The sequence below is a fragment of the Delphinapterus leucas genome, chromosome 16 (assembly GCF_059928025.1).
Source record: "Delphinapterus leucas isolate spDelLeu-1000000601 "Yukka" chromosome 16, BTC_Dleu_Yukka2, whole genome shotgun sequence".
Taxonomy (NCBI): Eukaryota; Metazoa; Chordata; class Mammalia; order Artiodactyla; family Monodontidae; genus Delphinapterus; species Delphinapterus leucas.
Window position 1 is genome coordinate 47085050 of NC_143144.1, and position 21636 is coordinate 47106685.

At 36.3% G+C, this 21636-nt stretch overlaps 1 protein-coding gene across 2 annotated transcripts in view; it reads right to left on the minus strand.

Annotated features, from left to right (window-relative positions):
* Window positions 1–799: 799 nt before the first annotated feature.
* The window catches only part of PRKG1 (protein kinase cGMP-dependent 1), a 1173156-nt gene continuing 1152319 nt past the window's right edge, over window positions 800–21636 (minus strand). For both annotated transcript variants that reach the window (XM_022569451.2, XM_022569450.3), the window contains exons 13-18: window positions 16287–16428; window positions 14999–15162; window positions 8776–8898; window positions 8619–8681; window positions 7298–7364; window positions 800–5474 (exon numbers count right to left, since the gene is read on the minus strand). In XM_022569451.2, the coding sequence (XP_022425159.1) occupies window positions 5376–5474; window positions 7298–7364; window positions 8619–8681; window positions 8776–8898; window positions 14999–15162; window positions 16287–16428 (658 nt within the window). In that variant the 3' untranslated portion in view covers window positions 800–5375. The remainder of the gene's footprint in view (window positions 5475–7297; window positions 7365–8618; window positions 8682–8775; window positions 8899–14998; window positions 15163–16286; window positions 16429–21636) is intronic.

The following is a 21636-nucleotide window of genomic DNA, read 5'->3' on the forward strand; positions in this document are numbered from 1 at the left end:
CTAATGATCATGAGGATTGATCTGTGTGCCTCTGCAAAAACTGTGATTAATACAAAAAAAAATAACCATCTGGGATCAAAGAAGACGGTTCTTAGATCAAGGGTGTGAAAATAACAGAACTTAAAGGACATACTAAAAACTTAACAGTTCAGTTCTATTTGTAGGAAAAATGAACTTATTGGATTGCTATGTGACATATTTTTTAAGGTTATTTTATTGGCTCTGTCTGAGAAAGCTAACTGAATTGAATTTCTAGTTTTCATTAAAAAGGGGTTTCAATTCACCATCACTGGCAATGTGATGTCAACAAGACAAATGCAGTTAGATTAAGGGGATCTTTATGTTGCAGCCAGTTTTAAGTTGTGTACCATTCACTGCCGTGAGGAGCAAAGGGATGTAGCAACAACATGTTCACCAGGGCTGTGGAGAGTTGAGTTTGTCGCAATCTTACTGTTCTCTAAATATATATTCTTTATGCATGTGAAGTTTAACAGAGGGATTAGGTGAACAAACCTTAGACAAAGATTCATGAAGTTACTTTTCATATTAAATAATTCCCTCCTAGCATGTCTTGTATTCTTGTATGTTGCCCCTTTGACGGTGTGCCTAGTTCAGAGTTTGGCTAGGGGTAGCCCAAAAAGGAGTGAGTGGTAGTAGTGGTGATGGTGGTGGTGTGGTAGTTGCACACAGAAAACTGCTAATTTTCAGGTTCGTGTGGCTCTTCACACTGGATGGCCTAATGTAACCCTGTTGAATTCTTTAAGCTGATTTGTTGGATTAGTTTTATATTAGATGATAACACATCATTTTATGATGGATACTTGGGTTATAAGTATTTTCTACATTGTTATAGTGACATTCTACAATAGCACTATATGGTATTTCAATTCTAATATATTAATTCTATCCTAAAATCTTGTTTGAAATTAAACATCAACTAATTTCAAAAGTAATTATTTTTTTATTTCAACTCTATAAAGTATACAACAGGCACTCGGCAATTACAGCTGCAGGAAAAATACAGAGCAAATCAAAGCAGGTTAAGTTTATGAAAAAGTGTTTAATCTACATCAAAAGAGTGCAAGTGGTCAGTGACCATTTGATGACAATTGTTGCATTCTGACTAACAAAGGACTCTTTCATGTAGAACGAATTGTAAGAGGACAATCAAATAACCATAGCTGTAAGAATACAAAAGAACTGAGCAGTTGTAAAAACATCATACATTGAAATAAATTTGATAGATGACGCTTCAAGAAATGTCCCTATACTTGGAAAGTCCAAACCTCTGAGTCACCGTCAAGGTCCCAGAGCTCTGTCCATTGATGCAGGGGCAGATAAAGAGGAGGGCTAACAACACACCTTCAATGTTTAGCTTTCTAGGTCTGTTGAAAACTTGCCTTATAAGTGATTTGCATATACAAGAACTCAGAGGAAGCATCCTGTTTTGTTGAGTTGTGCACCAAGATACTTTTTCGTCATTGGTTTCATGATGAGGCTTGGTTAGCAGTCATTTTCCAATTTTTCTTTTGAGTTGGACTGTTGTTAATGGAGTCTAAAAAATGAGATATTTTAGAACTTGACTGCACTAATTTTTTTTTTAACTGAATCTGCACAGCTTAGCAAAACAGGAATACCTGTATACAGACTGATAGTATGTCATATATTAATTTGACCTGCACATACATTTATACATTTCACAGAAATGACGCTGTATCTCATTAACAGACACACAGCTCTGGTACGTTTAACAGAAATAAGAGAACAACTTCATCATTTCTGTAATTCATCAATATTATGTAATAAAGGCTTATAAATTGTTAGCAGAAAGAACTGTAAAACGCAGCAAGCTAAGAAAGGACAACATTTTGAGGTGTGTTTGTCTTTGTCATGCAGCATAACACCAAATTTGTTTTTTTAATAGGATGCCATGAATTTAAGGCACTTGCAACAATGCCAGATAGCCAGGTCATGTTCTAAACTATGGGACAGATGGATAAACAGTACAGTTGACATAATTTTCAATAATACTGACAATTATGACATTAATTCAAGTCTACTTGGACCTAAAAACATTATTCAGTACAAATTAAATGAAATAATAATGCTGTGAAACACTAAAAAAAGTTACATGTACCACAAAATATCACACAAAAATACCTATTTACATAAATATTTGTGGTCCTACTGTGAAAGAAAACATTGTTATGGATAATGCACAAATCACCTCTACTGTATGAAATCAGCTCTAATATCCTTATTTTCGGTGCGGTAGCTGACTTCTTTAAATTTAAGTTCACCATCAGTTCAGTCTTTTAGAAATGAGACAAGAAAAATTCAGTAGTTGAATTTATATATTATACATGTGTGATTCACATGCATATCCCATAATTTTAAGTAAAAGTTATGATTTGTAAAGAATATAATCAAAATAAATTTGTTTTAAATGCCACATGGATCTGATTCCTATGTTAATAACAAAGAAGGTACAAACAAATATCATTCCTAGCAAATTTCCAGAAATCACTTTCCCTAATGTATTCAATCTATCTCAGGTGTTACGTTGCTCCTTTCCTTGGCAGTTTTCAGTTTTCCTGTGAGTCAAGACACACAGAAGGCCCTTATTTCCCATACTTGAAGTATTAACAAGAAAGTCAGTTAACAAATCAAACAAGTTGGCGCTATTCTAACTTATCTGGATGTTCTTTAGTGGAAGAAAATAGAGGGGGCATGAAAAATTCAGAAATAAAGTGAGATGTTTTTTATGAAGCTGACCATGAATTTTAGCCCTAGTGTCTTCATTAAGACAAGATTTAAATCCTTAAAATTCAATGTTGAAAATTAGGTGAATGTTTTCTCTTAGTAATTCTTGAAAGATGTAGTTCACCTTTATTTTCTTGGTGATTGCTTTAGACGTCCTAATGCAATGCCACAGGTGAAATGAACAAAGATGCATTAACAAGTGGGAGAAACGACCTACAGTTACATTATGCTGAATGCTGCTTCTTCATTTTCTACAGAACTTGTACATATTGGTTGTCTTAGACTTGAACCATAGTTCCAAATCCACAGTAAGTGCTAATCTCTGGGGCTATTGGAATATTTAAAAAGTTGCAGGAGAAGATTCTCTTACTTAAAATGACTAGGTGAATTTAATATTCTAGCAAACCTTTAGCATGCCTACACCACTGTCTTTAAAAAAAAAATCACTGAACGTTGACTAATAACATTGAAATTATATTTTTAAAAGCCCAATTAAAAGCAATATTAAACTTCTGAAGTAGCATTCATAGCTGGATTTTAACTTGATATGTTTAATTTTATCTTCTAATATCTGTAGAGGAAGGTGAGTATTTTGAGGAATAGTTCAATTTTGAGAAATAGGGAGGGAAAAATCTGATAATACAAGAATAATAATAATATCTTAGGATCAAAATTTCATTTAAATTTATTCTAATTATATATAATATGCCCTTAATACTCTTATTTTCCAAGTGTTTCTTAGATTTTTATATTTTGATAACATCATATTCTAAAGTAGTCTTAGTATGAAAAATTCAAACAAAAATCATAATATATGCCTTCTTGGATACTATATAATCTCGGTGGACATATGTTTTGCAGAACTGCCTATATTTGATTGACTTTTTAAACACTCTCTACGGGAAAAGATCAAACCTCTGTTTAATATGCCATGTTCATATACAGTTCCAAATCAGGATGACAGCTCATAAAATTATACATTTGTCTAAGGAGGTACAATGCTACTTGTCCAGGAAAAGCTCCAAATGGCTGTGCTACTTTTGACAGCTAATACTTGTCAACTGGCCTGCCAACAAAGGACTCAGTTTAAATGGCTGATTCTTTTCCCCATGTGAAAAAGCAAATCACTTCGATATTTCAAATCTAGTCTTTCCTAGCTAGTCTGATATTTCAGAATTGTAGTATTTCTGTTCTACTTAGCTCCAATTTACTTTTAAGAAATCGGGTTCCTGTTTCTACTCCTTTCCTCCTTTCACGTGCTAATAGACTCATTGCCCATTGACAAAAAGGTAATCACACCTGCCCAGGTTCTTGTCTTGTTCCCTGACCTCACATAGGTAAGGGTTCTCATCGGGTGAAGCTTAATGATTTTGTGCTTGCTTGCTTTTCTTTTCTTGGTTCAGGCCTAAGACAAGAAGCTAGTTCAAATATATTTTTAGTCACCTTTCTCCCTCAACCCTAGACTATGCTGTGTCTCCCTCAACCCTAGACTATGTTGTATAAGTGAAATCTGACAGAAGTTTGGTTTGATAAATTTAGTGAAAATGCTTGATTCTCTGGCTACACATGTAATGATTAGAATTTGTGTTGTCTGTTTAGACACTGACATTTACAGATGAAAGATATACATAGCACCTATATATAGTTTTTATTTTTTTGGATGGATCTTCATCCCTCTCCAACCCACCCCACCCCACCCTACCCTAAGGGTTTATTTTTATAAAAGGGAATATTTTAAGCCTCAGTTTGAGGGTGTGTGAGATAAATAAAAACCAGTTGGCTGCTAGTCATTTATTTCCAGGACCATCTTTAAGCACGCTATTTAAAAAAATATGAAATGGTTTGTGAATTGCTTTTGTCCCACTCTGTCATGCCAATTTATCAAAAAGAAACAAATATCATGCATGTTGTGTTCTTCAGTCCTCTGTGAAAACACATATATACCTGCTATGAGAGTTCTCAGCAGACTCCATAGCAGTTGTGCTTTTTTCGTATCAATTTTTAAAATCTGTCAGAAAGGAAAGGTAACATTCAGTCTCGTCATCAGCACTGCTGGGAAAGAAAATCATGAAACTTCTAGCACTGGTTTGACATGAACTCTGTGACCAGCAGATGTGTGGTCCTCTTGTATACGGTATTTACACCAGCTTGCAGTAACAGAGTCTACAACCCTCACTTGAAGAAAGGGAAGAGTCCAGTTTTTGTACCACAGTAATCTAATCTATCGTACCCAATATATTATTTTTTGATCTCCTTGATAATTCTAGCAAGGTACTGACTCTCTCTGAAGTGTTTCTTACAGTCTTTCAAATTATAATCAGAGCAAAGCAAGATCATTGCAACCATAGAAAACATTTCTTTACTGGTGAAAGGCTTTGCTTCAGGACCACCATGTCAACTGCTATTTTTAGGTTCAAACAGAAAACATGTAAAGAGCACTATTGTCATCTAAGCAATAAGTCCTAATGCCACTGTAGTTACTGGAGCAGCATCGATCAAAGGCATCATGGTGACCCCGAGCACTAATCTTCTCTCTTTCTTTCAGGTTTGCTGGCAGCTGTGTCTCAGAAAAAGCTGTCTTCAGCAAGGCAGAAGCAGGTAAGAGAAATACATTAGAAGTCTACGTCCCATCCTGAGTTGTCGTCAGGTGGTGGTTCGTCATTGTCCTCAGGGAAACTGTCAAAATTGCTTGTGTCTGTGGGTGATGCGACCTGCGAACAAGAGAACGAACGGTAAAATTTTCTGATTTTTTTAGGGGCCTTCCAAGCTAGATTTTTAAAACATTCTTTATTCAGTCTGTATTCAATGGCTATTTTTGGAATGTCTACCATGAGCAGGTTTGTCCTTTGTCTTGGGGGTTACAGTGGTGAATAAAAATAGACATGGCTCTTGCCCTCATAGAGTTTACACTCTAGGAAAGAATAAATTGTGTGATTCAAACAAATAATTACAGCTGTAGATAATTATAAACTTTGGTTAGTGCTATGAAGAAAACGTACAAGGTGTCATGAGTAAAAAAGAGTGATTGTGGAAAAAGTATTAAACCTAAGAATTAATGGTTTCCATAAAGAGGGTATATAGCACATGCAAAGGTCCTGAGGTGAGAAAGAGAGAGCTCCATGCTATGAAGTATCTAAAAAAGAGGTCAATTTGGCTACTGTAAAAAAGAGGAGGGGAGTGAAATGGGGAATAGGCAGAAGTCATCTTAAGGATTTCTGTGTATTTATTCTAAGTATGATAAAAAGCCCTTTCCAACCTTAAGCAAAAACTCTTACAAGTTTACTGGGCAAAGTCCAATCTGCAGAGCGTGAGTAAAAGCAGTAAAGAAACACTTTAATTTCCCTTATATTCTGTAATATTTAGGACCTCATATTCTATTTTTATATATATATATATATATATATATATATATATATTTCCCCCATATAATTTAACACTACTGACTGCATAAAAGGAGACGCCTGGTAAATATAAGTTAGGATAATTTAGACTTAATATTTACCTCTTCAAGTTTCTTATACTGTTCTTGTTCTAAAAGTAAAACTTTATTAATGCAGTTAGCATCTGTAATTTGCTTTGTGAATAAACATAAATATTAGCATAGAAATAAATCTTAGAAGTAGGAAAAATATTTCTGTAGAAGAAGTGATCTTAAATTAGTCCCAGAAAAAGGAAGTATAGAAATGAAAGGTTCAGGACTGCAAAGCAGCCCTCTCCTCCTTAGTTGAGACACATCACATTTTATTAGCTAGATATAGTATTGTATCTATAAATGCAGTCAATTGAAATCTATTTCAGGTTAATAGCGTGTAAACACTTAGTCGACTTAGTGGATTAGCAGTTTAACAAAACACCTAATGTGTTAAGAAAAGAGAATTTAAAAGAACACCATTGTGCTTAGGAGTGCTTCAGAGTACTATGTGGGCAGGGGAAGAGGAGCTATGTGGGGCATAAGTGAAACAATATAGGCCAGGAATTGAAAGCTGTTGAAACTGATTGCTGGACTGTTGACCACACCCAACAGGAGACCAAAGGGCTGGGAATGTTTTGTTGTGGTCCATTTGGGTTGGACTCTTGGAGACAGAGCATGGTGGAGAGTAAACTGAAATCATAAACAGAAGGTAACAATAGCAGATAATCCTAACTCACACCAAGTATACTCAAGTACACACTAAATTGTTAAGAACTTATTGCATCTTGTATAGAGAGATGTATGTGCAGAAATTTAAAACAGTGTACATAGTTTTGGTGGTAATTCATGAATATGACTAAATAAGGTTGTGAATATATTCTTGGGCAAAGATGTATAAAGGTTTTATATTACGAGGAAAAAAAGATTCATGATACTCTTCTGTCAATATTTAACACCGTTTTTAAGCTTGGATTTTAGAAGATGTCACTATTTTAATCTGGTATTTCTCCTATAGTTTATCGAATCTGATCATAGGATAAAAATGTAAAAATAGCAGACCTTTGATGACTGACAAACACCTTCACGTGTGTCACACTAGTACAAGCTGGAAAGTCTACTTACACTTGGTATTATAGGAGGTGTCAAGGTGCCTTTTCTTAAGCCTTCCCAATTAAAGCCCTCAAACCATCTAAGAAAGGAAAAGAAGTAGATAGTTAAAGACATTTTACCTCAGCTGAAGTCTTCGCATTGCAACCTGTATATGATGTCCATGACTGATGGAAAACAGGCAAACATTTTCAATTTAATTGCATGTTTTTAACTGTTAGCTTATTAAATGGAATGCATATTTTCAATTTAATTGCATGTTTTTAAATGTTAGCTTATTAAATGGAATGCATATTTTAAAAAAAATCTAATTGTCAAAATTTTAGACACTAATTAGAAAGCAACTCCTTTTTACTCTAGGAATTTCAGTCATAATGTCTCTCGGACCTTGTTCCTACACAATCATTATAACTTAATAAATGTCATAATATGCTGGGCCCTACAGGAGATTTATTTTAAGAAGGTGGAATCAGGGCATGAAGTGTCAGGACAGAAAATTAATTATCTTTCCATCTTTGTCAGTGATTCAGTGGGCAGCCTCAGTTAATTAACCTGTTCACATCACTGTCTTGGTCTCTAAGTATCCCATTTTCTTTCTTTTTTCTTTTTGGTAGAATAAAGGTATTTTGCGTATGGCTTTTCTGTAGAAATGAGGGCCAAATATCACAGAAGGTTTTTTGTTGTTGTTGTCTTTGAAAGGTTTCATCATTCACAAATGCTTACACCAAATTCCTGGCAGTCCTTTTAGACATTCATAGGGTAAACACATTCCTCTTGGTAGATACGTGAATTTCCTGTGCATGTTACAGAAACAGACTAATAGGGAAAAACCAATATGGTCTTAGTTTAGCTTCAGATACATCCAGTCAACATGGATAAGGTCTGATATTCAAGATGCTACTATTGCTTGGAAAAAAATAGATGCTATGACAGAGAAAAAAGACTGTAACTAGGAAATGGTTGGAAAAATATATTTTAGGTTGACTCAAGGAAATGAGGCATGATCTATGGTGGAGTACTTTTAATATTCTGGTAGAGAATAGAATTCCAGGATTAAAAATATGTATTTCTTCTTCATGCTCACAGAGAAAAGGGCTAGTTAGTTTGAGTCAGGAAAAACTAAATTCAGTGAATCTGTTGTTTAGAATGTCAGAGGGTCAGATGTGTCTAAATAAAGTCCCAGAGACGCAACTCGAAAGGTCTTAAATAACAAGGCTAACTAGTCTACATGTCTCCTTGGATATTCCCATAGACTAATTGCATCAGTTATATACAACCACTACCTTAAATACTTTCTGAACTCTCAAACCTAAAGTTATAAGGAAAGAACACTTACTTGTGCTTTTGAATGTCTTTCACTCCATTTTTCAAATTCCCTAATCTTTCTGATGGATTATCCCTAAAAATAAAATAATTGTTAAGGAATCTAATTGTTTCCATATTATGTTTTCATATTATGATCCTTTAAAAAATAATGTGGTTGAAATGCTTACCTGCATAGTTTTTTAATTAAATTAGCAGCATTTTTGGCAATCTTCTTTGGAAATTCTATCATGTCAATCCCCCTCAATATGATGTTATAGGTTTTCATAGGATCTGGGCCTGAGAAAGGTGGGCTGCAAGAATGAGAGACATGAAAAGAGATAGTACTTGGTTTTCTAAATAAGAACACTTATTGTTATAACTCCACCAATGACAATTCTTATTTGGGGACATATATTAATAGTGAAATGAAACTTGATTAATGGCAAAACAGTGTGGAAATGTTTCCAAGCAAATTGTTTAGCAAAACCCATAAATGGGTCAAGTTTGTCCACTGTTCCCCTCATTTCTTTTCAGTGCAGGTGACTTACCAGCTCACTGATTACACTTGGGATGAAGTCCAACATCATTAGAATGGGCTACAAGAACATCACTGGTGTGACCCCATCTCAAGCCATTACCACCGCGCTCACTCACTGGGATCCAGGTAGACCAGCCTTTCTCTGCTCCTCTGAAGTACCCAGCACTCTCCCACCTCAGGGCACTGTTAGGTACTTCCCAGGCCTCCTGGCTAATGCCTCACTTATTAAGTGTTATGCTGCTTACTCAAAAAGGCCTGCTCTGATCGCCCAAATGTAACGAATCATATAAACATTATCAACCAACAAACCTAATGTAATACTGGAATTTAAACTTTAGTCTAAGTTAGAGTCACCTGTTACACTCTTATAGAACCCTGTATGCCACTTACTATATACTTTGTAACTACTTCATTTTGATGAGTATTTGTTTTGATGAGTATTTGTTTTGTCTTCCCTTCCAGTCCCTGCTGGTATTCCCAGAGTCTGGTGGAATGCCTAACACATAGTAAGTGGTCAGTAAATATTTGTTGAACTAATGCTTCTACAGAACAGTGCTCTTCCTATCCTTTTCTCCCTCTTTATCCATCCTCAGTAGATAACCTAATGCAAGACATCCTCTTTGTTAGAAAGGATGTGATACCCAATCCCTCATAAGCTAGATCTGTGGGGTTATTTACCTATCCATCCTTGGACTGTGGCTTTGTGCCAGGCTCAGGGAATACAGATGTGACTAAAGTCAGCTCCTTCCATCAACTTTCCCACAGTTCAGAAGGGAACTGTAAATCAACTATACTCCAATAAATTTTAAATTTAAAATTTTGACAGCTGATTTCTTTGGAATTAATTAATCTCCTAAGATAGGGCTCATTCATGTTTCTTGGGGGAAGACGTTTTCTGGATTATTTTTTGTCTATCCATAAAATTAGCGGTTCAAATATTTCCTTCTATTGAGAAAGTTGAAAACAATGAATTAATTGCTTAAAAAGGGCTGTGTGCATTAAGGTTTTGTCCCATAAGTACTTTCTATTTGTCATTAAGTGTCACGTTAAACCACTCTTTATTAACATCCAATTCTATTTAATATTCTAAGAATTCTATTTAATATTCTAAGAATTCTTTACATAATGTTGTTATGATTGAATATTCTCTCTACTCAAGTTAATTTGCCAGTTTTTAGTTTCACGTTAAACATGAAGAACCACCACATCTTGGATTTTCTTGTTATCAACTTAATGTTGGTTCTAATTTATATTTTTGCATTGATTTTTGTTCTTTCTAACATAATTTTATTAAAGGTGACTTTTGCAAGCCATGCATGTTCTGGCCAAGATATTCAGGCAATATGTGAAACATATAAAGTATTCAATTTAATTTTACTTGAAGTTAAGCTGAGGAATTTCAATATGTGCTTCTTCACCAACAACATTAAAAAATGTTTTTGCCCAGAAATATACCCGTGCACCTCTGGTCAATTAACCTACAACAAAGGAGGCGAGAAAAGACAGTCTCTTCAATAAGTGGTGCTGAGAAAACTGGACAGCTACATGTAAAAGAACGAAATTAGAACACTCCCTAACACAAAAACTCAAAATGGATCAAAGACCAAAATATAAGGCTGATACTATAAAACTCCTAGAGGAAAACATAGGAAGAACACTCTTTTGGACATAAATCACAGCAATCTTTTTGGATCCACCTCCTAGAAATTAAAAACACAAATAAATGGGACCTAATTAAAAGCTTTTGCAAAGGGAAACCATAAACAAAACGAAAAGACAACCCACAGAATGGGAGAAAACATTTGCAAAAAAACATTTGCAAATGAAGCAACCGACAAGGGATTACTCTCTATCAATCAAAAAAACCCCCCAAAAAGTGGGTGGAAGACCTACAAAGACATTTCTCCAAAAAAGACATATGGCCAAAAAGCACATGAAAAGATGCTCAACATCGCTAATTATCAGAGAAATTATCAGAGAAATGCAAATCAAAACTACAATGAGATATCACCTCCCCTGGTCAGAATAGCCATCATGAAAAAGTCTACAGATAATAAGTGCTGGAGAGGGTGGGGAGAAAAAGGAACCCTCCCTGCACTGTTGGTGGGAATGTAAATTGGTGCAGCCACTATGGAGAACAGTATGGAGGTTCCTTAAGAAACTAAAAATAGAACTACCATATGACCCAGCAATCCCACTCCTGGGCATACACATCTGGAGAAAAACATGATACACACACCCCAATGTTCACAGCAGCACTGTTTACAATAGGCAAGACGTGGAAGCAACCTTATTGTCCATCAGTGAAGGAGTGGATAAAGAAGGGGTGGTACATATATACAGTAGAATATTACTCAGCCCTAATAAAAGAATGAAATAATGCCATCTGCGGCACCATGGATAGACCTAGAGATAATCACACTGAGTGAAGTTAGCCAGAGAAAGACAAATATCATATATCACTCATATGTGGAATCTAATTTAAAAAAAGCAAGTGAACTTATTTACAAAACAGTTACAGATATCAAAAACAAACTTATGGTTACCAAAGGGGAAACGTAGCAGGGAGGGATGAGTACACACATGCTACTCTACATAAGATAGGTAACCAACAAGGACCTATGAGTACACACATGCTACTCTACATAAGATAGGTAACCAACAAGGACCTACTGTATAGCAGAGGGAACTCTACTCAATATTCTGTAATAACCTATATGAGAAAAGAATCTAAAGAATAGCTGTATGTATAACTGAATCACTTTGCTGTACACCTGAAACTGACAGACAACACTGTAAATCAACTATACTCCAATAAATTTTAAAGAAAAAATATTTTAAACACTTTGGAGTTTTCTTTTTTATAACGACATAATTCAATTGTAAGATTCCTAGTTGTGAATTATGAGAAATAAGTATTCCTATAGTCATTCCTACCTTCTCTCTCCCACCTTAACTTTTAAAATTGCCAAAGACTGTAACACTTCCATTCTGCTCAATAACCAAATTTATTTTGATTCATCTCTTAGCTGACGTGGTCATACAGTAGTGTTTCTAAGAAAGCCCTGGGGTACACACTTGGAGTGCTTTTTTTTAATTTGCGGTATGCGGGCCTCTCACTGTTGGGGCCCCTCCCGTTGCGGAGCACAGGCTCCGCGGCCACGGCTCACGGGCCCAGCCGCTCCACGGCATGTGGGATCCTCCCGCACCGGGGCACGAACCTGCGTCCCCTGCATCGGCAGGCGGACTCTCAACTCACAGTTCTTGACAAAAGTTATTGGTTACTATTTGTTAAATGATTACAGGTGAATCCCAGATGTATTTCATTTATTCCTTAGTCATTGTTAAATTGCTTTCCTCACTTTTTTTTTTTTTTTGGCCGTACGTGGGCCTCTCACTATTGTGGCCTCACCCGCTGCAGAGCACAGGCTCCGGACGCGCTGGCTCCGCGGCCATGGCTCACAGGCCTAGCCGCTCCGCGGCATGTGGGATCCTCCCGGACCGGGGCACGAACCTGCGTCCCCTGCATCAGCAGGCGGACTCCCAACCACTGCGCCACCAGGGAAGCCCTGGGGTACACACTTTATATGTTGTCTTTATATTTTAAGAAAAATTTAAGAATAACTTAATTTTGTATAAATTAGTTGAGTTGTACTCTGTCTCTCTCAGAACTACGTAGTTCTTAATATTCTATCTTTTGGCATTAAAGGTGCTATAGAGAAAGTTGAGGCCAACAACTTGAATTCTAATCCTCCTCACTCCCATCATCATATATGACATGCTTTTGTAGCTTAGAGACTATATAATTATTCCTTATCATTGAAGCTAGGAAATTGCACTAGGACACATGGTGGTGTTATGACTCTGTTTCCCCATGGTTACTGTTGATCAAAATGATCCACTGAGACCATCTGTGACTGGTCTGTGTCATGAATTTTCTATCATGTAATTGAGTATGTTTTCTATCCCACTTGTAATCCTCTCTTCATATACATAGTTGTTTTTCCTATTTCCTTGGACTTCTGTATCTTCTTTCTGTAGTAATTTCTATATCCCTTTTTTTTTTTTTCCTAAGGTCTACTATCTCCCTGGCTGGGTTTTTAATTGCTATTATTCTATTTTTCTGTTGCTTATAATATGATTTTCAGCTTTGTACTGTTCTTGAGGTCTGCAAGTTTACTAATTTTCATCTATGAACACTTACAGACATTTGTGAAGTTACTTTTTTAAAGAGATCATGCTTTCAACAGCTGCAAAGAAATTCTAGATAACAATTTGAACTCTTCCCATGTTTCTCTGAATCATTTCTCCTGTGGTATTTAGCTGCCTTTGCCTATGTATCTTTCATCTAAAATTAACAGAAAACACCAACGAGGTTTATTAATTTGAAGTCAACATAAGATGTTTCAAGAGTAATGGTATAAAATGTCCACAAGTGGGCTTCCCTGGTGGCACAGTGGTTGAGAGTCCGCCTGCCAGTGCAGGGGACACGGGTTCGAGCCCTGGTCTGGGAAGATCCCACATGCTGTGGAGCGGCTAAGCCCGTGCGCCATAACTACTGAAGCCCATGAGCCTAGAGCCCGTGCTCCACAACAGGAGAGGCCACCGTAATGAGAAGCCTGTGCACCACAACAGAGAGCCCCCGCTCTCTGCAGCTAGAGAAAGCCCGTGTGCAGCAACGAAGACTCAACGCAGCCATAAATAAATAAATAAATTCAAAATGTCCACAAGTGAAATAAAAACCACCACATAACTGTTCCTGGTAATGGTAGTACTAGTAGTAGGTGTTAGCATCAATGGAGTGCTTCCTATGTTCTAGACTTTCTCAGTGCTTAACAGATTCACTGAATCCGCACAAATAACCATGAGACAAAGTCCCATCTGCCTCTCATTTTCACTGTAGCTACTAAGTTCTCTTAAGTAATTCTTTCACATTCCACTGCATGCTTCTTCTTAGATCTGAATTATGGGAATTATCTTCAAACTAGCCTCCCCATCCCTCTTCCAATTTGCTCTACCCATTACTGCCAGCTTGTTTTCCTTAAATACCACAACACATGTCACTCCTTTATCAGAAAATCCTCCATGAGTCCCTCTCTGGATGGAGTCCAAACACTGTTCTTGAAAGATGACTCTTTTGGATCTCCCATCATTTCTTAACATGAACCTTTTACACGTCTTTGCCCACTACTCCCCCTCTATTTAAGCCATGCCTTTCTGCCTGGAGTGAACTTTGCTCTCTGTATTCTTCCTGCAAGGCCCAGCTAGTCCTACGTTCTTCAAAAGCCTCCCTGGACAAACTTAACCTTCTTCTGAACTCTTCAGTTCATAATGACCTTCTTAATTATTGTCCTGAGCACAGGGCTTGGTGGCATATTTGTTCCTCTTTTCCTTGAGTTTATAGTCCGTTTTATACCTGGTCGTATCCACAGTACCTTTTTTAGTTGTTGATGACTACAGTATTATTACACAACAGATCTGCAAAGCATTTACGTGTCATTTAGATATAACAGTTGCTAACAGGTTCTCTTATTTCTACAAATAGTTGACTCTATATTTTTATATGACTTTCATCTTCCTTGCTGGCTAAATGACTAGGCTCAGAGATCTCACAGAAAGACACTAGATGATTCCACATTCACATATGTATAAATAATGAGAGTTGAGAGTTGATGTTGAGTTTGTTCTCCTCATCTGACCCATTTTAGTTTTTACTTTATGAATTCCTGGTTATGTGCAAAACTGATTAAAAAGTGTGGTAACAAGATCTGGTGAAAGTACTTTAAGATGGTCTCGTCAGAGTGACAAAGACAGGAGTGTGTAGCTGTTTGCTGGTCTATTTTTATCAGCAGTTCTCTTATCAATGTCCATACCTGCCAGTCAGAAGTTCATACATTAGGATTCCCAGTGACCAATAGTCGGCTGAAATGTCATGGCCTTTGTTCAGGATGATCTCTGGGGCTACATACTCTGGAGTCCCACAAAAAGTCCATGTTTTCTTTCCAAATCCTATTTTCTTTGCGAAGCCAAAATCAACCTTACAAAGAGAGAAAAAACAAGATATTCCAAAAGCCACTTTTGATTAAGCCTAAAAGCAAAAAGTTACTTTGTTGAAGTATGCTGCTGCTGATAATAAAATAAAAACAGATTTGAACTACTGTAGTCCTGTCTTCTAAAAGAAGTCCTCTGTATATTTCAAACAAACAAAGCCTCCCTGCTCAAGCTCAGTTTCAAAAGGAAAAGTTGAAACCTTAACATAGGATAAAATTCACATCACCGAAAATAAAGGCAAACTTTTCTTTATGGAAATACTTTCCATTTTTCCTTCTTTTATGCCAGTGGAGGTTGGGGTATAAACAAATAATATTACTCAGGCATATTTTCCATATATCTGCTGGACTTAATGAAGCGGACAATTCATTTAGTGTTAATTGAGAAGCCATTTTTATTGTTGAAGGAGCTGAGTTACAAAGCTATGGGACCAATAACTCTGTCCTTGGAAAACAAAGAGATAAAATCGAAACGTATTCTTCATTTTTCTAGAAAACTTTTGAAGCAGGAGCCTCAAATGCAGAAAACCATTTTTTTTTCTAAAACAACTGGTTGAGAATACAAATAATTAACTATCATTGATGTGATTACTTTGAAAATCATAGGTTGAATAAAAATTCCAAAAATTTAAAAAACAGAATCAGGCACTGAAAGATCCAAAGTCTACAAAAGTTACACATTTTAAAATAAGAGAACTTCCCTTCTACTGTAGATCTTTAGAGCTCTTGGCCAATTTTATTATTACTAATATTATTACTAACATGGCCTGGATAACATTGCCAGCAAGCCCTTTTTTTCCATTAGCATTACAGTATTAAGATAATGATTCATGGTTCTCCACATATGACCTATTCCCTTTGGATAGCAGAAACCCAGCTAGACCTAGGACTTCTACGAAGCTTTTCTGAGTCTACGAACACATGCAAGCAAGCACGAGCCTACTTAAGCATGTTTTGCCAGCATATTATTAATTAAAACCTAGCCAATTTAATTTCTCCTAACCTTTACATAACTTGAAAGAATAGTTAGTTGAAAACAGTAATGCTACAGCCTGTTCATTAGCCAGTATTTTAAAGTGCAGGGCAGAAACCATGTGTGAAACACACTGACCAATTTGGCGTAACCTCGGTGGTCTAGGATGAGATTTTCTGGCTTGAGGTCCCTGTAAATGATTCCTTTGGAATGCAGATAGGCAAAAGCTTCTACCACACATGCTGTGTAAAATCTGGTTGTAGAATCTTCAAATGAACCTCTGAGACACAGAAAATGGAATAAAAAGTAGGAAAGAAATTAGTTTGTCTAATAAGGGTCAGTTTCTCATGACACTATATTCCTACGCCAGAATGTGACTCCAGAGACCAGTGTCCTACTGGCCAAATGTCCTAGGGCTACCTTTGGATACTGGGTTTTAAAAAGCATCTGAGGGTTAAGTCAAGGAATTCTTTGCCCTTACGAGTAGGATGGTTAAATCTAACTTCCTGAATATACTGAAGAGGAGGTCAACCACATACCACGTTTCATGTACTTCGTGGATTCCTCACAACAGCCCACTCCAATGTTAAAAGGCAGTTACAGAGGTGGGCAGAAGAGAGCCAAATCCTATTTTGGACCTCGTCTACCAAGGGGTGTTTTTTAAAGAAGGGTTTATGAGTTTAGTCATATTTATTTTTAGTTTTTTTAATCTTTCTAAATAATAGAGATGTGGCTCATGAGTGTGAATAAAAGTTAATGTTTTCAAAGAACCACTTTGGAAATGAGTTACAACGCTACTGATAACAGATTGCAATCTAAGTATTCTGTCTGAAACTTCTGTCAGCAAGACCAATAATATTTCCTATGCTACTGCCTTCTTATTAGAAGGAAAAGATGGAGCTAAAAGATAGGAAAAAGGCAATTGGAAGGGAATGTTTATTAAACTTGATTATGATGTTTAGCAAGAAAGCTCTTTGTCTCTCTGTACATGTATGTGTGCGTGAGTGTGTGTTTATTTAATGAAATAACAGTAAAGGAAAAAAACCTTGGCATCTAAGGTTGACTCCTTGGTTCTAGGGCAGAACCTTTATACTTTACCTGTTTTTTTTCCCTATGGAATCCCTTAGAAAGATAAACTACTTTTTTTTTCCCCCTCTTCTTTCCCAAGTAGTAGTAAATGCAATTAAATAATTTAGTGAAAATTCAAGAACATTAGTGTGAACATCAGCTCTTGAGTTGGCTGAGATGTAACAGGACAGCAAGCACTCAGGTGGTTTTGGGGAACATGCAGCAAAGCGGAGGCCCAGAGCTTGCTTTCATGAGAGTCACTGATACCAGTTTGCATCTTGCTCACATTTGCTTCTTTTTCAATATTGAGAAATTCTAACAAACCGAAAAGTACGATACGGCTGCTATCTTGCAAAATTTATCGGTGAATCTAAGGCTAAAGCAGCTATCTTTCAGGTCATGTTTTAGAAATAGGCAGTGTCTTCCAGAAAGGTATAGTCTTCATTTTAACTACTAATGTCCCCTGAGTTGTCACTGAAATAATTAGCTCTTCCCAAAGGGAATATCCTTCTTTTGAAATACAATTCAGGGCATGATGATATCTACTCCTCTAGATACTAGACTCTTAACTGTAATCACTAGGTTTCTAGCATCTCTCTTCAACAATATCTGGATGGAACAATTGTGAATGTATAAGGACAAGAAAAAGTTTGAGAAGAATTGCACCTATATTAGGAAATGAATGGTATACATTATGCTGCAATTGTTTTCTGACTTGGAGCTATCTTTGCAGAACCAACACTATATAATCCTGTGTATTGGGAAAGGGATTAGAATAGTACCTTAAAGGTCATTTCATCTTTGTCCTTAATTAAGTATGTTTGTCTATCAAGAGCAGCATATTTCTTTGAGAGATCATTTGCCTGAAATAGTAAGCATCCATGTGTAGATAATTAATGAGCAACTTTATACTGAGTGCTGTATATGACTTCAATCCCTTCTCAATGGAGAGCACAGCAAAGCAAAACAATCTAAACAAAACAGTACATAGAATAGAGCTTTGTCGTTTTTCACATTACATGCCTTTTTTTAATACGAAAATTGATTACTTCCTTGTATCAGGACTGTCTAATTGCAATATGGGTGGGCCTTTTCAAAAGCCTACAATTCTTGCTTCCTGTTAGAGGAAGAGTTATTTCTGCAGTTGCAATGCTGGGCAACAGATCTGTTTCCCTTAATATTCAGTTGTTAATAAAATGGAACCAAATGGACAAATGCATTGTTTCTGTAAAGAGAGTACACACTTAATGAGAGATCAATTTCTCATGACATCTCTGAATGGTATTCATATTTATATTCTGAACAAGCTGATCATTAGCAGAAAGACGAAAAAAAATCCTACAGCAAACTCAAATTCATCAGAGGAGGCCGTAGGTTACGAATGTGCACTCTGAATGAAGCAAAATCCTGGGCTCAAATCTGGCCTCCACTTACTGTTTAATCTTAAGTAACTGACTGTACCTCTCCAGGTCTTAGTGTTGTCATGTGCAAAATGAGACTAATAACAGAAACTCTTTGGGTTGTTGTGAGGATACAAAGAACTTGAGGCGTGTATTAGAATAAGTGCCTGGCACCCATCTGGTACTCAGTAAGTAGTAGCCATTGCTATTGAGCACCAAAACCTCTTCTTTAGCGCCTCCAGTGTCTTAATCTAGGAAAAGTGACTGATATAGGACAGTCTCTTGGGGACGGGAGTTTGCAACTCTATCACTACTACTGAAATATTGGATTGGCCAAAATGTTCGTTCGGGTTTCTCCCTAAGATGTTACCTGAACGAACTTTTGGGCCAACCCAATATTTGCTGCTTCTCACTGCAAAGGCTAATTGCCGTGAGTCAGCTCTGAAGCGTTTTCTGCTAATCTCTGTTCTTTTCACTTTCTCCATGCTTCTCCCAAGTGTACAGGTGAAAATTATCCTTATATTGCTTACCAATCAAAACCCTCCTTTTTCATCATGAAGGGAACTGACCATAAACATCCATCACTGGGTCTTCAGTTATTGACAGCTTGTTTCTGAGCCATTTTGGAATTTGGAGGGCTCTAGAAAGCTGGTTTCTAGCCCTTCAACAGATCTGTATTGAGTATCTCCCATATATAAATATATTTGTAACTGATTTTAAAAATTAAATTAAAAATTTGTCTCAAATCTGTTTCTGTGTTATGTGACAAATCAACACAATATATGCACACAAAATGTTTACCAGCAACACAGTTTCATCACTAAATATTTGGTGTAGGTAATTTGTGAATTTTAAAATAACCTTTTGGAAAGCAGTCAAAAAACACAGCATTAGGGTGATTCACAATGAAAAATTACTATTAGAATTGGAAATGACAATGTAAATTTGATTTAAAACAAAAGCTTGTTTTATCAACAGTTAAAGTTGCTTGAAGAAAGAAATCATTCCCCTATATAGCTCTTTGAAATAATAAATTATGCCTTGACAGTTGTGTCATTTCAATTAACAAGTAAGGGATAGGTCCTTATATCCTCTTCGGGGAGGGAGTAGGTGTTTTATCTTAGCTAGATGGCAGTAGATAACAACGATTTGCTTCAGGGGATTTGAGGGTTATGTATACTTATTGATAGACTCAAATTAAAATGTAATCACAGTGTTTAATAAACTTGTCATAACCAAGTCCTGAAATGGCAGAATGTAACAAAGACAAAGCATCTCTCACTGAAAGACAAGTTACCTCTTTTCATTGACTAGTGACAATAATCATTAGTGAGTATATAAACCCGAAGCATGCTACAGGTTTATTGCCAAAGTAGGAAGGCTAAATTATTATGAAAACGGACTCATTTCCTTAAAGGACTTTCAACCAAATTAAGAGATGACACAGATTCCACCTAGTGGGTCATCTAAGATGGAATTTAAGTAATCACCTCCCATAAAATAGCTGGAATTAAGGAGAATGTATATAGAAAGTCACTTGCTGGCTTATAAAACACATCCAGGAAGACTCGAGGCCAGAAGTGAGATGTGATAATTATGGTTTCTTATGTAATTGTTTAATACGTTCTGTAGGAAAAATTAACGTACACTTTAAAAAACTCAAATTAAGTAAATGATATTAGAATATGTATTAAATACTAATATTAATATGTAATATATACTAATAACCTCTCTCTCTCTCTCTCTCTCTCTATATATATATATATATATATATATATATATCAACCACTTACATTTTTAAGAAAGTTGTGGTTGACAATTCTGTAACTGTTATAGAGGAGAAGTGAATAAAATATAGTTTGTACCAATCTATTCCAAATAATGGAACAGAATTTGTGGAAAAAAGTCACAAACTAGAAGATAAAACACGATAGCTAATAAAGGACAAACCCGGGAAATTGCAACAATTAACATTTCAGTGCTATAGTTCCTATTTCCAAGATTAAAAAAAAATTTAATAGTCCTCAAAATCTGTTTGTATATATGGTATCATTTTAATTCCTTCTTCCTGACAACAAATAAAAAACTGCTCTGTGTTCTTTTTCTATGCTGATGAGAAGAAAGAGAGTGAGAGGCAGGAAATGGTCAGCTCAGCTGCTAGGTGAAGGAAGGAGGATGTCATTGCTATAGGAGACTTCCTGCGCTAAATCCCTGAGGCTCAGAGGTCACACAAGCCTTTCTTCAGATTAACCTTCCCACCAATACATTTCCTTTATGCTCTCAGAATAGCTTCTCCCTTACTACTACTTACTGGGACCCGAGAGGAAAACTAAAGGAACGGAACAAAAAGGTTTATTTTGACTGAGGATACTTTTATATACACTGTGATAAATAGCATAATTAATTTCATTTTTTTGGTTCTAACAGTTCATCTTTAGGATTTTTCAGCCCCAGTTTAAACAAGCAATGAGGAAGCTAGTCTGTGACAGTATTAATTGGAGCCTGGATATCCAAAACTATGCTTTCCCTTTAGCAATTTCTTACGTAGGAAAAAAAAAAAGTCTCCTGGAATAAAAGCAGTAAGGCTACATACATATTGAATATCTAAAAAAGAAAGTTGGCAGGGGACAATGAGTCCGAGATGATTTTATATACGACAGCTTCATTGCTTTTCATGTCGAAGCTTCAGCCCCTCTGAATCTTTAGGAAGGATCAGGTAGCTGCTATTTCTCTGGATCATGCCTCCTTAATGAATATTTAGTACACTGGGGGGACTCAGCAACTGTGTACCCCAAATCCAAGGATGATAAAAGGGAAGACAAAAGAAAGGGTCAGTAAGCAGTCTGGTGGAGGTAGAGAAAGGACCATCACTGATCTTCTTCCTCCATCCACTCCTCCCAAGACAAGCTGCTTCTTGATAGCATTCCTTTGCTACCCCGACAAATCCAAATACATCTCACTTGTAAGCCTTGGCTAGCATTTATGTACCCCAAAAATGCAACATCAAGTTAACTAAGGAG